We start from the raw sequence: 14,378 nt of genomic DNA on the forward strand, positions 1-14,378 counted from the left end.
GAACGGAATATCTGGTGTCCTCCTTATCAGCACAGAACAGCTGGGAGCATAGACTCTTTCTGAAACACAGAAACTCTCAATGTGCATAATGTCTTCAAGAAAATGCAATTGTCTGCTGTGGGCTCATGGCAGGAAGTCATTGCTGTTGCTACCACCACTTCCAAGACTTTACTCTGAAACAAAGTCTCCCTGCCAGGTATGAGGGGGTGCGGAGTATCTGAAACCAGTGGACAATGACAGGGTGTTTAAATAAAGTCCTCCCGTGGTCATTATAGGGCGTGGGCCTTACAACCTGTTTGCTTCAGTTTCAGCGAGTGCTGTGGGACAAAGTGCAGGGAAGGCTGCACGGCTCTGTTTGATATGTTCTCCTCTCCAGGGAGCAGGGCCCAGAGGGGTGGAGGAGGATGATCCCAAAGGCTGGAGCTTTCCCTTGGGGGAGGACCCCAAGGAGACTGTCCTGGAGCGAGAAGTTGTGGGGGAGCCAGGGGAGGAGGTAGGCTCCATGCTCCATACCTGAGGGCTGCTCCCAGCTCTACCACCCGCTAGATAGAGTTTCTGACAAGTGACTTCCTTTCCTTGGGCCACAGTTCACTAACATGTGGGATGGTGATAACAACGATGATGGTGATAGTGACAATGACAGCTGGGATGATGGTGATGATAACAATGATGATGGTGAACGTGGTGGTAATGGTGGTGAGGATGACAGTGATAGTGATGATGGTGAGGATGATGGTGACAGTGATGACAGTGCTGGTAGTAACGGTGGTGATGATAACGGTGAGGATGATGATGGTGATGACAGTGATAACGCCGACAGGATGATAGTGATAATGATGACGATGGTGGTAATGATGGTGATGACAATGATAATGGTGGCGATGACAGGTAGTGATGGTGGTGGTGGGTAGAACAACATCAATGCCCCCCTGAGGTCCACATCCCAATCCCCAGACCCCATGAACGTTTCCTTACATGACAAAGAGGAAATCAAGGCTGCCAAACAGCTGATCTTAAAATAAGAGGTGATCCTAGATCCCTGGCAGGGGCAGGGGGGACAGAGTCAGAGCGACCACTCGATTGGATGTTATCAGCCTAGATGATGGCAGGGGGGCTGTGGGTGCCTCTAGAAGGTGGGAAAGCCGGGGAAATAGATCCTCCCCTGGAGCCTCCAGGGGGAACCAGCCCTGGGATGCTGGGAGTCTAGTCCAGGACTAGCAGACCAGTCTAGTCTGGTCTTATGACCTCCAGACTAGCAGATGAGGGTATTGTGTAAGCCACTGAGTGTGGCAGTCATTGCAGCAGCCACAGGGGAATGTGTCCCTCGTGGTGGTGCTGTGAGGGCTAAGCCGACACCAGCAGAAACAGTGCTCTCTGGAGCTCATCAGAGAAGAGAAATCAGTTAAGAGCCAGTGAGAGGAGTGTTTGCAGACATCGGCCCTGACACCCACATTTATCAGGAGTCTGAATTGAGATGCCCAGAGAGAGAAGACCCCACATGTGGGTTCTTAGCAGGAGGGACAGAGCAAGGGGCTCTGAGGTGCAGGAGAGGCTGGCCAGTGGAGACGGCAGCACATACAGCAGGTCCAGCCAGAGGGCCAGGCTGCCTAGCCCTGTGGCTTGCACCTGTGCACTGCAGGCGTGGTGGAAGCCACTCTGTCTGAGACTGTGCCTAGGGAACCAGCAGCCTAGGAGGTATATTCTGTGGTCAACTCTGTTTTCAGAAACCCAGTGCGCTCTGTGCCCTCCAGGTGTTCATGATATCCATCAGCACACTAAGACTCTGACAAGTCCTTCAGGGGCTTAACTTAGTTTATCTCAGGACTGCCAAGTTCACTGACAAGGCAGCCCTGTCACCTGAGGGCAGCTGCTAACACTGTGCCTGACGTCCCCGTGCCTGTCCCATCTGCCATTTGCCAGCCATCTCCCGGTTTGGAGGAACCAGGAGCTTCATGTCAGGGGGTGGCCGATCTGACTCACCCGGCCTGCAGGGATTCGCCCGGGCCACCATGCAATCGCAGGCTCCCTCATCCCACCTTCAAACGTGGTCTGCTTCCCGCACAGAAAGGGGCCGTTGCTACCACCTAGGGAGACAGGGTTGTTGCCCATCAGATGTCTACCCCGAGTCCCCGGGGCGGTGCCTACACTGCTGGGCACTTGCTTTCAGGAGGTGTCCATCTGTCACAGCCTGGTCCCCCAGGGGTCATGTGGCTGGAAGGACCAGCCACAGATTTCAGACCTCAAGCTTAAGGCCAGAAGGCCTGGAGATGCTCTGGCAGTAACTGTGTCCCTAAGGCAGAGCGCCCACTCAGAAACGGAGAGCACAAGCACTGCCATAGGCCAAAGCCACAGTTGATCTCCAGGAACAGCCTGGCTTACACACTGGGGTCCTCAAGCGCCCCTGTGCGTTTGTGGTTGGGAGTCCAATTGTGTCATCCCCTGGGTCCCCTGGTGGGGTGTTCCATTGGGGGTGGGGCACAGATTCTGAGAGGTCCCACCCTGTGCCAGGACATGTCAGAAGGCAGACAGCCCTAGCCAGGCTGCCTCGCTCCCAGAGCCCAGAGGAAGATCCCTATGGGACAAATGGTGACCTGTTGCTGCCAGCACCAGCAGCCTGAGGCTCCTTCAACCCCAGGCCCTTATGAAAAATTGGAGAAAACGGAACGGAGCAGTGTTTTTCTAGTAGTAACCCCTGTGGCTTGCTCCTACACGGGACCTGAACCCTGCCACCACGTGTTAGTGTGGGCAGACCCTGAGGAAGAGCAGTGAAGGTCCTGTAGGACCACACACCAGCACAGGCAGCTGAACACACATGCATGTGGATCACAGAGAATAGTGAGGACAGGATGCGGCTCCTTCTGGGGGGACTCAGAGATGCTGACAAGGGTCTACCCTCTCTACCTCTATTTCTCAATCCATGTGGTGAGTACACAGATTCTTACACACATATGTGAACCATTCCATACTCTAGGCATGAGGATGGGACACTGAAGCCTGGCCCCGGTCTAAGAGGTGGTCACAGCGAGGGCTGGGAGGCTCTCAGGGTACCAAGTTGGGGAGGGACAGCAGAGACAGTGGCATCCCGCATGCCACGGGCCTCTGCTGGGAGACAGACAGACAGTCCCACCCTCATTTCTCGGACCATCAGCTGCATGGGGAGAGTCTGAATGAGGATGAGGCCCCTCCATGGTCGTGGAGGGCACCACCTGGCTCCCTTGGGGCCCCCGACCAGCCAGGCCCAGACTCCGTCCGACCTGCTGTTCTGTATGTCACCAACATGATTCCTTCTCAGCTTGAGACCATCTGCCCCCCAGAGAACTGGCTGCAGGAGACCCTCCCATTCTGTGTAATGGCACAGAATGCACTGTCCCTGACAGCAGGGCCCCCAGAGCCTCCCTATCCAGGCCTGTCCCCCTGGGTTTCCTGCTCCCTGTGACTTTCCTTCCAGAGCCCTCAGAGTGACTACGGGCTCTGCTGAGGCCCCAGCGTTTTCAAGGACAATGGGACAGAGACGTGCCACTGTAGGTGTGGAAGGGGCAGGGACTCCTATAGGATGGCAGGGTGCAGCCTCTGCGCTCAACAAGATGGAACAGCCTGAGAGTTGGCTATGTAGCCTGAGCAGTCATAGCCCCGAGGAGGCCCCCTTGCTGAGCTGAGCTGGCACTCTGGGGTGGGGGGCTTTTGGAGATGGCTCCAGCCGTCCAGGGGCAGATGGTGCTCCAGGAAACATGGGTGTTGGCAGGTGGCCCCTGCCAGTCTCCTGTGTGACTAGGCCAGGGCGACTCCCAAGTCTGTTCCCACTGGACGAGGGCCCCCGGGAAGGGAGCGGGCATCTCCCCCACTGGACAGGGCCCTACATCAGCCCGTTCACCCTCTACCTAGGGTGGCTGAGCAGCCCTGATGGAGTATTAGAGACTCAGGGCCCCGAGGGCAGCCTTACTGGTGGAGGCAAGGGTGTCTGCAACACTGGCCTTGGTTAGGAGCAGAAATGAGGGCCGCGCCATTGTCCGATGTGAAGAAAACAAACGTGTTCTCAGAGATCCTCAGGTCCTGGAGGAGGCTCAGGATTTTCCCAACGCTATTGTCAATCTCCCGGACGGCATCCCCATACCTACAGGAGAAAGGACATTAGTGAGCTTTAGGGCTAGATGACACAGCGGGCCAGCTGAATTCAGAGGGGAGGGAAAGACCAATTCCCCAGGTTAATCCAGGACACAGCCAACTGCACCATCACCACCCTCCTCCCGTGAACTTCGGGCTGGTGGGCAGCTTCGGAGAAGCATGGACCATCTGCCTTCTTCCGTGATGGATAATTAGAGATGTAATGACACAGAATGCACTGTCCCTGATATAGTCAAGTGGAGCTGAACCCTCCAGGTGGGGGTCTATGTCTCCACGACCAAGGACTCACCGCCCTCGTTGGCTGGTGCCCAAGAAGGGTCTGGAAGCGTAAACAGGTGCATGAGTGGCATCGATGGCCCAGTAGAGAAAGAAGGGGCGCTGAGCTGCTTGCTGCCTCTTAATGAAGTCCAGGGCTTCCTGCAGAGAAGACCCACCTACGACTGCCCTGGAGGCCAGCCTTCCCCGGCCAGGGCCTGCCCAGCCCAGACTCCCATTACCTGCAAGTACACCTGGGTGAGGTTGGCCTCCCCAGTCTTCAGGTTAATTGGAAATTCCTCGTAATATCTGAAAATAACATAGGCCCAGACAAGAATCAGAATTCTGGAGACCAAGAAAGCCTCCTTTTGCATGATTTCATAGAGCTACGGACCTTGCTCAGAAGAGGGAAATGTTGAACATATGGATAAATGGAACTGGAAGCTGGCCTTGTTCCTGAGGTCATGGGGTTGTAGAGGACAAGGTGCCACAGGAGCCACCCCCCAATCTGGGAGGCAGACAGGAACAATGTTAGGACAGGGGAGGCTGGAGGCAGAGAGGATGGGAGGTGGGTCTGGGGTCACCAGGACTGGTGGCAGCTCACAGGGCACAGACGCTCTAAGCTGGCCATGTCTGCGTGGCGGGATGAATGTGCTAAAAACCCTTGAGCCGCAATTCTGAGGAGCGAGGTCTCTCCCAGTGAGACTATTACTAAAATGCAAGGGCCTGACCCAGATTTCTGGCCAAAACCCACAACAAGAATTCCCACCAAAATGTCAAACAGTAAAAAAGGAAGGAGAAAAGGAGAATTGAGCCAATCGAAATTCCAGACAGGCCAGGGCCCGACCTTGCAGGGCCACACTGCAGGCCCCCTGAAGGCAGGTGCTCACAGAGCCACTTCCCTCCCACAGCAGAGCGCTCTTGGTAGCGCCATCGCCCCAAGCATGTGGCCCACAGAGCGCGTGGCCCACAGACTGCATGGCCTGGGGCAGGCCAACGGCCGGGGAGCTGGAGCAGCTTCGGGCTGAACAGTGTTGTGTGGACACCTTGTTCAGGGGAGGATCTTTGGTTCTCATCGTGGTCCTAACCTTTCCAAGGTTAAAAACCCCTGCAGGTGCGGCTCAAGCAGCAACCCTGAGCCGTGAGTCTTACAAGCCCGGGGAAGAGCCAGCCTATGAAGCAGAGAGCTGGTGTGCTGGGACCTGGCACAGGCAAGTAGGGGATCCAGAACCTCCTAGGCCAGCGACCTGCTTAGGGCAGGGCCAGGGGGCGGGGCCAGGGCTCCTAAGGCAACTCTAGGGAGTGGGGCCAGGCTCTACTGTTTTCAGGGAGGGCAGGGAAGGGACCCGTTACCTGCCGACCATCTCCCAGTCCCTGTACACAGGGATGTTGGGCCTGGCCCTGTTGTCATAAGGTCCAAAGTGACAGTTGGGGGATCCAAACCACTCATCGAATCCATGCTTCAGGGGGTGGAACCGAGGCCTGTGGCCCAGATGCCTAGAAACAGGAACCCAGAACACTTTAGGGACCCCGGCTTGGGAGAACCCCAAAGTGCTGAGCACGAACAACTCATCACCTTCACAGAACATTTCAGGAAGCAAGTGTCTCCTGTAACCAACATGTGCTGAGCCCCAGGCCACCGGGACCTTTTCCTCCAGGAGGGAGCTGGGAGCCTGGCCACCCCAGCCCACAGCTGAGGGCACCAGGACAGAGGAGCATTCAGGAATCCCTCCAGAATGCTGGGAGGGGCTCTGGGTGGACACGTGGTGAGATACCTCACACCCATCAGAAACCACCGGAACTCCAACCGCAGCTCCATCTCCATGCTCTGGTTGCTTCCTTGTTTCATTTGTCAGGACAGTTCTGCAGGCTCAGCCTTCTCTGGGCTTGTGAGGAAGGCAATGTGCAAGAGAGGTAATGACCACCCTCTCAGGATGAGCTCTTTAAAACCCCCTTCTCCCAGTTATAATCATGCCCCAAAAGAGGGCTTGGGAAGCCCTGGGAGAGCTGACTGCCTGGGCCTGGCTTCATCAGACTGGGACAGTGCCAGGGCTTGCCAGGGCTACTCAATGACCCAGTTTGTTGGCCCTGCCTGAAGGGTGACAAATGGCTGAAAAGCTCCCCAGACCAGTACTGTGGGCATCAGGAGCCAAGCAGAGCCTCTGCTGGACCCTGCCCCGCATTCCTACCTCTCAGGACCCTCCCTCTGGGGGCACCGAAGGTCAGTTCTGCAAACAGGAGGTGCCCACCAGAGAGGCCAACGGTCCCTGAGCGTAGACCCATCTGCTGATGAGAATGCAGGGTAGGTAGACAGAGGTTTTTCACTCTGGCCATGGGTTCTTGGGGAGCAAGGCCACCCCACCAGGGAAGTGGGTTCACACATGCCTCTTATAGTGATACAAGCTTGAAAGCAGTGTCCCCAGAGCAGAGATTCCATCCTCTGCTGCCCCTGGGGAGGCCCTGTTCAGAGGGGCTCCAGTGGTTCACACAGACCCCCAGGAACTGTAAGGCGATACACTGCTTGGCCACTAGATCAAGGAAGGTATGACTTGGTGTGGCAGGGGAGAGCTGGGCTGCATGGGGCCAGAACCCGGACGAGAGGCCAGAAGGTGCGTCTCTTGTGGCCTCAGCTCCCACGGCTGGTTCTGAAACACTCTGCATCCTGACTGCCATTCTGCTGGCGCCAACCTCAGACCTCCCTGCCAGCTGCAGGATGTCAGCTCTGTGGTGACCTCTCTCTTTGCAGAAACCTAACTGCCAACTCTGCGCTGTGTGCTTCCTCTTTGTGTCTGATGTCCTTCTGGGCCTGCTGCTACCACGCCCTGTCATTTCTCTACACCCCACTCCAGCACTGACTGGGAGGAGGTTGCCCTGGCTGTGTGCAACATTCCCGCACACCCACATCCACCAGCTCAAATGGGCCTGCTTAACAGAAATAGCTGACCCAAGTTCTGCTTATGATAAGTTGTCAATTCAAAATGTTTACCCTAAAACCACAGCGAGGCCAGCAGTATGCGCAGGTCAGCTGGAGCAGGCTGCAAGCTGCAGTCCCGTGGGCCTGGGGCAGCCAGAGCAGCCTCTCACTCGGATCCAGCCTCCACCCACCCCAAAACTTGCTCAACCAAGGCGGTCTGGACCTGCAGTGCTGGGCTGGGAGGAAGAAGGTCAGGCAAGTCCACAGCCCTGTGATGGGACCCCCACCCAGAAAGCCTTCGGATACAGGGTAGAGCTGACACGCCAGGCATCACAGGACCCTTCCCTTCTGTGGGCCGCAGCCAGACATGCCCTGGCAGGCCTTGTGCCGGGCCTCAGCATCTCCCCAGGCTGTGCAGGCAGCAAGCATCTCATCAGCTTTGCTCTGCGGCCACCTCCTCTCCTCCAAGCACTGCTCAGCAGGACAGCTCCTGAGGAGACTCAGGAGTGAGAAATCATTCATTAGGCAGCTCCTGGATCACGAAAATCTTCTGACGATTAGTCTTCTGATTTCTGTGGTTCTCCCATTGCGGTGATGAGTGTGTCATGCAAGCGGCACAACCAAAGCCCTCAACCTTGAGAAAGTCGTGCCAGCAAGGTGTAGAGGGGCAAGGGGTAGAGGGCCCATGGTGCAGTGAAGGACAGGCAAGGAGTGTGGGACATCAGGAAAGGCTCCCTGTTGAGGGCGGGCATGCGCTCTTCCAAGAGCCCCAACACTTGGAAAAGGGAGGAAAGAATGTGTGTCCTTCACATCTGCCCTCTGGGGATGTACCCCTGGAGATCCCTCGGGTAGTAAGAGAGACACTGTTGGACCTCTCCTGACAGCATTCACAGCATACACACACTGTGAGCTTCTGTGGTCACTACAGACCACGGGGTCCTGGTGATCCTGCACCGAGGGCCTGTCCCTCACCTCCTGGCTGCTTCTTCACTTCCCCACCCAAGCACTGTGTGTGCTGACAAGCTGTGCCCTCCTCCATGACGGATGTGCAATCACGGAGACTGGTGACACCATGGCAGCAGGCAGCACAGGGCGGGCACAGAGCAGGTGCTAGGACAGCGGGTTTGCCACAGATGTCCCAGGCCGGCGACAGGCAGTTCCACCAGCACGGCCATGGCAGCTCTTAAAGGAGTGCTTGAGACCTCTCCATGGGCCTGGAATGCAGACTCGTGTTCCCAGCACGTAGCCCCATCTGCAAGTGTGGAGCCACTATCCCCGTGGGGCACATTGGGACTCACCATTTGCCCACAATCTTGCTGACATAGCCGGCCTCCTTCAGCAGCTCAGGCAGCACGTGCTCCTGGTCTGGGATGCCACCCACGATCTCCTGCGGTGTGTAGGCTGCAAGAGCAATGTGGCACATGTGCCACACGCACACACGGGCTGGGGCCCTCTGCTCCCTACTCTTCTCTTCAAGGGCCACCTGAAATCCCTGGAGCAGAACCATCCTGGGGACAGGATGGCAGCAGGGAAGGAGCAGCGAGTGCTGCTCGTCCAGGCTGTCCTTGTCACAGCAGCATCCAGGGAGGACACTGGGTTCTGTACTGAGTCCAGCACTAACCCTGCCATCCTCTCTATTCACTTACAATTCACTGTTTTTGATGGAAGTCCTATGATCTGTTCTAAATGACATGCTACAACCCAAACAGAGCCTTTGACCCCAGGTAATGACTTGGCCCTCACTGAGTTGGCCTGCAGAAGCAAGGTCACACGTGAGAATGGTGACAGACACCCCCCCTCCCTGGCCTCCCGTGCCACAGGCACTGCCTGTGTGGACTGTGTACCATTTCTGGCGTGCCTGTTGGTGGTGTAGAAGCCATTGCGGATGGGTAGGCGTCCAGTGAGCAGAGCTGCCCGTGCTGCATGGAGGAAACAGAAACGTCCCACGCTAGATTCTTGGCCAGCTCTGCAACGCTCCTACTCCTGCTGGCTTCTCCAGAGTGAGAGCCTGGCAGGCAGAGCATCTGGCACAGCAGCTCCCATGCCCAGCCGTGCCCCAGCCTTCCTTCTCCTCTTTGGGGTGGGGTGCACAGAAGTCGTCTCCCCAGCAGAAGTGGTTGTCCTAGAGGAGGGGGCGTTTGCCCTGAACCACCCACAGCCATTCCTCTCTAGGAAAGGAGGCACCACAGACATGACTTCTACCTCCAAGCCCTTTATGGGCTCCATGTCCCTGGCAGCCTGTGACACATGGAGCCCAGGTGCTCCCAAGCGCTGGGGCCCCAGTGGGAAAGGGTTAGGGCCCCCCATTCCTGCCCGGCAGCCTTTCTGGGTGCTCTGCTTGGAAGAAAGACAGGTAGAGGCCGAGTCCTGGTTCCCATTCCTTATGCTCATGGGCCAGCCCCAACTTACATGGCGAGCACAGGGGGTTGGCTGAGTAGAAGTTTGGAAAAAGCATCCCTTCTGCGGCCATCCGGTCCAAATTCGGGGTCTCTCTAGAAGGTTCTCCATATATCCCCAGATCGCCCCACCCCATCTGCAGAAGAGAGCATGGAGAGGTGGAACTAATGTCCTTCCATCTTGGGGGAGATGTGAGAGAAAAGCCCCACGAGTGCAGAGGTCCCAGAATACCCCAGGGCTTGGCATGGGCACGTGGAGCACTGTTAGCCAGCTTGGCCTCAGCCCTGGATGCCACTGCCTCAGGCTCCCGGAGAATTGGCAACTCAGAATACGAACCCATAGACCACATACAGAAGCAAGAACTCTTAGGTCTACTGGTAAACTGAGATTTGAAAACACGCGGTAACGCTCCCCACCGAGCTACACACAGCATTATTCCACAACTGGGCCATTCCACTCCCTGTTCTACTCATGAGAAAAGGAAACGAGCACCATGAGCAACGCACGAACTCCATGAGCGTCCATGTGGCATGACTGAGGGCCCAGAGGAAATGCACCGTGTGTCCGTCAACTGCTCGGCAGACGCAGGTTGTGGTCTACCCACGCAGTACGGCAGAGCATCCACTCAGAACCCATGCAGGGCCTTGTATTTGGAAACACAGGTGCAGGGGCGTCTGGCTGGCTCAGTCAGTTACACGTCTGACTGTTAATTCAGGTCTTGATCTCAGGGTTGTGGGTTCAAGTCCTCCGTTGGGCTCCACGCTGGTGGAGCCTACTTTAAAAAAAGAAAACAAAAGGAGGGATGCCTGGGTGTCTCAGCAGTTGGGCACCTGCCTTTGGCTCAGGGCTTGATCCTGCGGTCCTGGGGTTAGGTCCACATTGGGCTCCCGCATGGAGCCTCTTTCTCCCTCTGCCTCTGTTTCTCATGAATAAATAAATAAATAAAATCTTTTAAAAAAATAAACATAAAGAAAAAACAAAAGGAACTGCCGGTGCCATCAGCTAAATGAAGACTCGCTGGAGAAAGACAAGCCCCAAAGCCAACAACTGCTGTGCGCCTGATAACACGGAGAGGCCAGGACGCAGATGCAGGGTAGCCGTGGGAGGGCAGAGTGGTCGGGAGCACCCAGAGCACACTAGGAGCCAGCGGGGCTGGAGGTGGCAGGCAGGACCCTCCTCCTGAGCCTCAGGGGGAACCAGCTCTGCTGTCACCCTGACTTCAGACATAGCTCCAGAGCTGGGGAGGAAAGACTCCTATAGATGGTGAGTGGTGATGCCTCAGGACCCACACACACATGGGAGTGCACTGGAGCACACGGGAATGTGGCTCCACTGGGGGAGCAGTGAAGCATCTACACACCAGGAAGCCCAGGAAGCCGGCGCTGTGGGGTTCCGTTTGCACAAAAGGCCACAGCAGGCAGGTCCAGAGGGTCAGGAGGTACATCGTGGGAACTGGGGGAAGCAGCTTCTTCTGGGGCTGCTGGATACAACCTGCAGGGGACTGTGTGGCTGTCGAGTGCGCAGGGCCCACGGGACACCAGGACCTGCTCATCTGAGCCAGCGAACCACCTACATAGTGGCCATGTCCCCACACTGCTGTCAGAGAAGTGCCAGCCCCTGCAGGCCCCCGCCGGCTCTTCTGACCCACTGAGTCCTGGTAAATTAGCCAGCAAGAGGTCCCTTTGGCCTTTCAGTTCTGGATTCCTTTTTTTTTTTTTTTTCTGGATTCCTTTCAACATGGTTTATTCTGAAGTCACTGAAATGGTTTTTCTGTTTGGCAGCCACAGGAGCTAGAATGGAATAAGCCCCCGGGAGAGATGTGGCCACAGGAGTACAGTGGCTGAGCCCAGGGGCAGAACAGGGACATCAGGAGTGTGCCGAGGTCTCACACAAAGTTGCACGTTCTGGGACAGGGCTCACAGGGTGCACCCATGGACCCAGCAGCCCCCAGTGCAGACAGTGGGCACAGGGGACTCACTTCCCTTCCTAGGCTCTGCCTTTCTTCCCTAGAACTTTGAGGCTTTTTGAGCACTGCAGGGGCCACTGGCTGTGAGGGGTGATCACAGGCCTCAGGCTCAGTGCTGATCCACAACACCATGGAAGGACAGGCACTGGCTCTGGCAGCTTAGGCTGGGGTCCCCGCAGGAGCCGCTTCTGTGCAGCCCAAATTCCCACTCGTCCCACCCCAACATTGTGAGGGTGCTATTCCCCACTTGTGCTGCACTGCTAAGGGCCCCAGCGTCTAGGCTCTGGGAAGTGGGCTTCTATCCTCTGCTCAGCCCCGTTGGCTGTGGAGAAAGGCAGTCTCCACCAAGGAGACTGTTCTGAGCATCTGCGAACCGTATTCAGCACACGTGTGGGGTCCTGTGTGGTCCTGAGCACACACCCAGGAATGGTGGGATAGTGGGTGCCAGCTGGGAAAGCCCTGTCATGCAGGCCCCTCTTGCCCCCATGAGCCCGGCTCAGGGGGGCAACCACGCCATCAAGGGAGTCACCCTGTGTCTGGGCCTGGAGGGGGTGGGTGGGTTGGACGGGGGGGGCATCTGCTGGGCCCTGGCCTATTTACTCAGGAGAGCCAGGGCTTCTATTTTTGCCCGAGTGTGTTTTGAGTGTGTTTTCATCGTCTGTCTCCCTAAAGTCCTAACTGACCTGTGTCTGTGGACCAGGACAGAAGTCCTGTGGACTGGTTTGCATTTCAGCTGTCATCAACCCCATAACCACAAGGGGGAACTTCCCCCTTGGCTGTTCCGGTTTCCTGCTGCCCCACGTGGGGCACCCGGGAGGGGGTGGGGGCCCCCCACAAAACTTTCCTTGAGAAAGACACTCCCCATGCTGGTCATGCACCACTCCCCAGGATCCCGTGGCCTGAACCAACACCTTCAAGAGAAGTACTGTCACCTGTATACACCTGCATCTTCCAGGGGCCCCAACCAAAAGGCAAAAAGAAACAGTAGAAAAGTTAATGTACTCTAACCCAGTCTACCCAAAATATGATCATCTCAACACAACTTCCATGGGAAACACTCTCGACACTGGGAAGGAAGCTGGGAGCTAGCTGGTTGTGCTCACTGCTGTCACGGGGGGGGGGGGGGAGTGTTGGGGAGGGAGGGCAGGGATCTGAAAGGCTTTGAGAAGCCCACATAGTGACATAGGCACATGCGTCCAGGACATGATGCAAAGCTTCCCTGGCAGCCGTGGGGACGGGATCTCCTAAGGAGGCACACCTGCTTCACAAGCAGTCCCTCTATGAGCAAGCAAGTAAGATGAAAGAGAAGTATGGTCAGGGTCATCCCCACGCAGTGGAACCACGGTAGATTTCTGGATCTTTCAGGATCGCCCGAGAACCCCATACATAACAAGAAATTGTTATTTTACTGATGAAGTTACAAAGTGAGAAATCTTACATTTTCTTGAACTAAGTCTTTGAAACCTGAGTGTCTCACATGCAGCACTCCTCAGTGCTGACCAGCCAAGACTGGCTAGCAACCATGTGAGGCTTGTGGTCTGGGTGCAAAGGCTCCCATGAGGCTCTTCACTGGCCTTTTGGGGGAAACACCTCTGACACTGTGGGGGTGTCCACACCAACTGCTTCTTCATCTTCTCACAATCCAGTTCGACCCCATCCACCAGGAGCTGGCATGAGAACCCGGAGGTCAGGTTTTGGTGCCAAACACTGGCTCTCTACAGACGCCAGCCCCAAGTCCTGTGACTCTATAATTCTTCCAACGGAACCCAGTGCAGAGTTTGAACTCATGACCCTGTGAAGACCTGAACTGAGATCGAGTCAGACGCTCAACTGACTGAGCTCCCCAGGCACCCCATCCCACCTCTGTACTTCTTCCTTTTATTTTTAAAAAAGATTTTATTTATTTATTCATGAGAGATACAGACTGAAAAGAAGAGACACAGGCAGAGGGAGAAGCAGGCTCCCTACAGAGAACCCAATGCAGGACTCGATCCCAGGACCGCAGGATCACGCCCTGAGCCAAAGGCAGATGCCCAACTGCTGAGCCACCCAGGCATACCCGGCCTCTGTACTTCTGATGGAGCTCCACAATTTACTGTGACGGCTCCCAGAACCCAGGAATGTGCCGTATTTCCTATTACCAACTTGTCAGAAAGGACATGACTCAGGAACAGCAGACTGAACACATGCCCAGGGTGACGTGTGGCTGGGGGAAGTATCCCCAGCACCTCTGTGAGTTGGCCAACCTGGGTTTCGTGGAGGTTTCGAGACAGATACAGGACTGATTAAATCACTGGCCATTGGTGATGGACTCAAGTTCCAGCCCCTTGGCCTTCCCTGGAGGGCAGGGCCATGCTGGAAACTCTCTAACCATGCCCCAGCCTCTCTACTGACCTGTCCTGAAATACCCAAGGGGCTCAGCTACCAGCCGAGTCACACCCAAGCACTGTCATCACCATGGGTCCTTCCAAGGGTTTGAGGAGCATGTACCCAGACAGGTGAGAGGACCTGAGAGGTGTCCAGGCCTGCCCTCTGTGCTCCGCTTTACCCTGACACCTTATACTAACTTCACTCCCAGCTTCTGTGTGATAGAAGTTTTGGAATCTAGGTGAGGTTTGGTGGGGTGAGGTCTGGAGCCGACGACCAAGAAAGAATTCTTGAGATGTCCTTGGTGTAAAATGGTGGTTTTATTAAAGCATGGGGGGATCCCTGGGTGGCGCAGCG

At 56.1% G+C, this 14,378-nt stretch overlaps 1 protein-coding gene across 1 annotated transcript in view; it reads right to left on the bottom strand.

Annotated features, from left to right (window-relative positions):
* GALNS (galactosamine (N-acetyl)-6-sulfatase) overlaps positions 1 to 14,378 on the bottom strand; it is a 28,267-nt gene that overhangs the window by 12,275 nt on the left and 1,614 nt on the right. Inside the window, exons 2-9 of the mRNA XM_055305478.1 lie at positions 9,701 to 9,824; positions 9,136 to 9,210; positions 8,590 to 8,692; positions 5,731 to 5,874; positions 4,620 to 4,686; positions 4,412 to 4,539; positions 3,972 to 4,111; positions 1,981 to 2,084 (exon numbers count right to left, since the gene is read on the bottom strand). Coding sequence (XP_055161453.1) covers positions 1,981 to 2,084; positions 3,972 to 4,111; positions 4,412 to 4,539; positions 4,620 to 4,686; positions 5,731 to 5,874; positions 8,590 to 8,692; positions 9,136 to 9,210; positions 9,701 to 9,824 — 885 coding nt within the window. The remainder of the gene's footprint in view (positions 1 to 1,980; positions 2,085 to 3,971; positions 4,112 to 4,411; positions 4,540 to 4,619; positions 4,687 to 5,730; positions 5,875 to 8,589; positions 8,693 to 9,135; positions 9,211 to 9,700; positions 9,825 to 14,378) is intronic.

Source organism: Nyctereutes procyonoides, unplaced genomic scaffold (assembly GCF_905146905.1).
Source record: "Nyctereutes procyonoides isolate TBG_1078 unplaced genomic scaffold, NYPRO_anot_genome, whole genome shotgun sequence".
Lineage (NCBI taxonomy): Eukaryota > Metazoa > Chordata > Mammalia > Carnivora > Canidae > Nyctereutes > Nyctereutes procyonoides.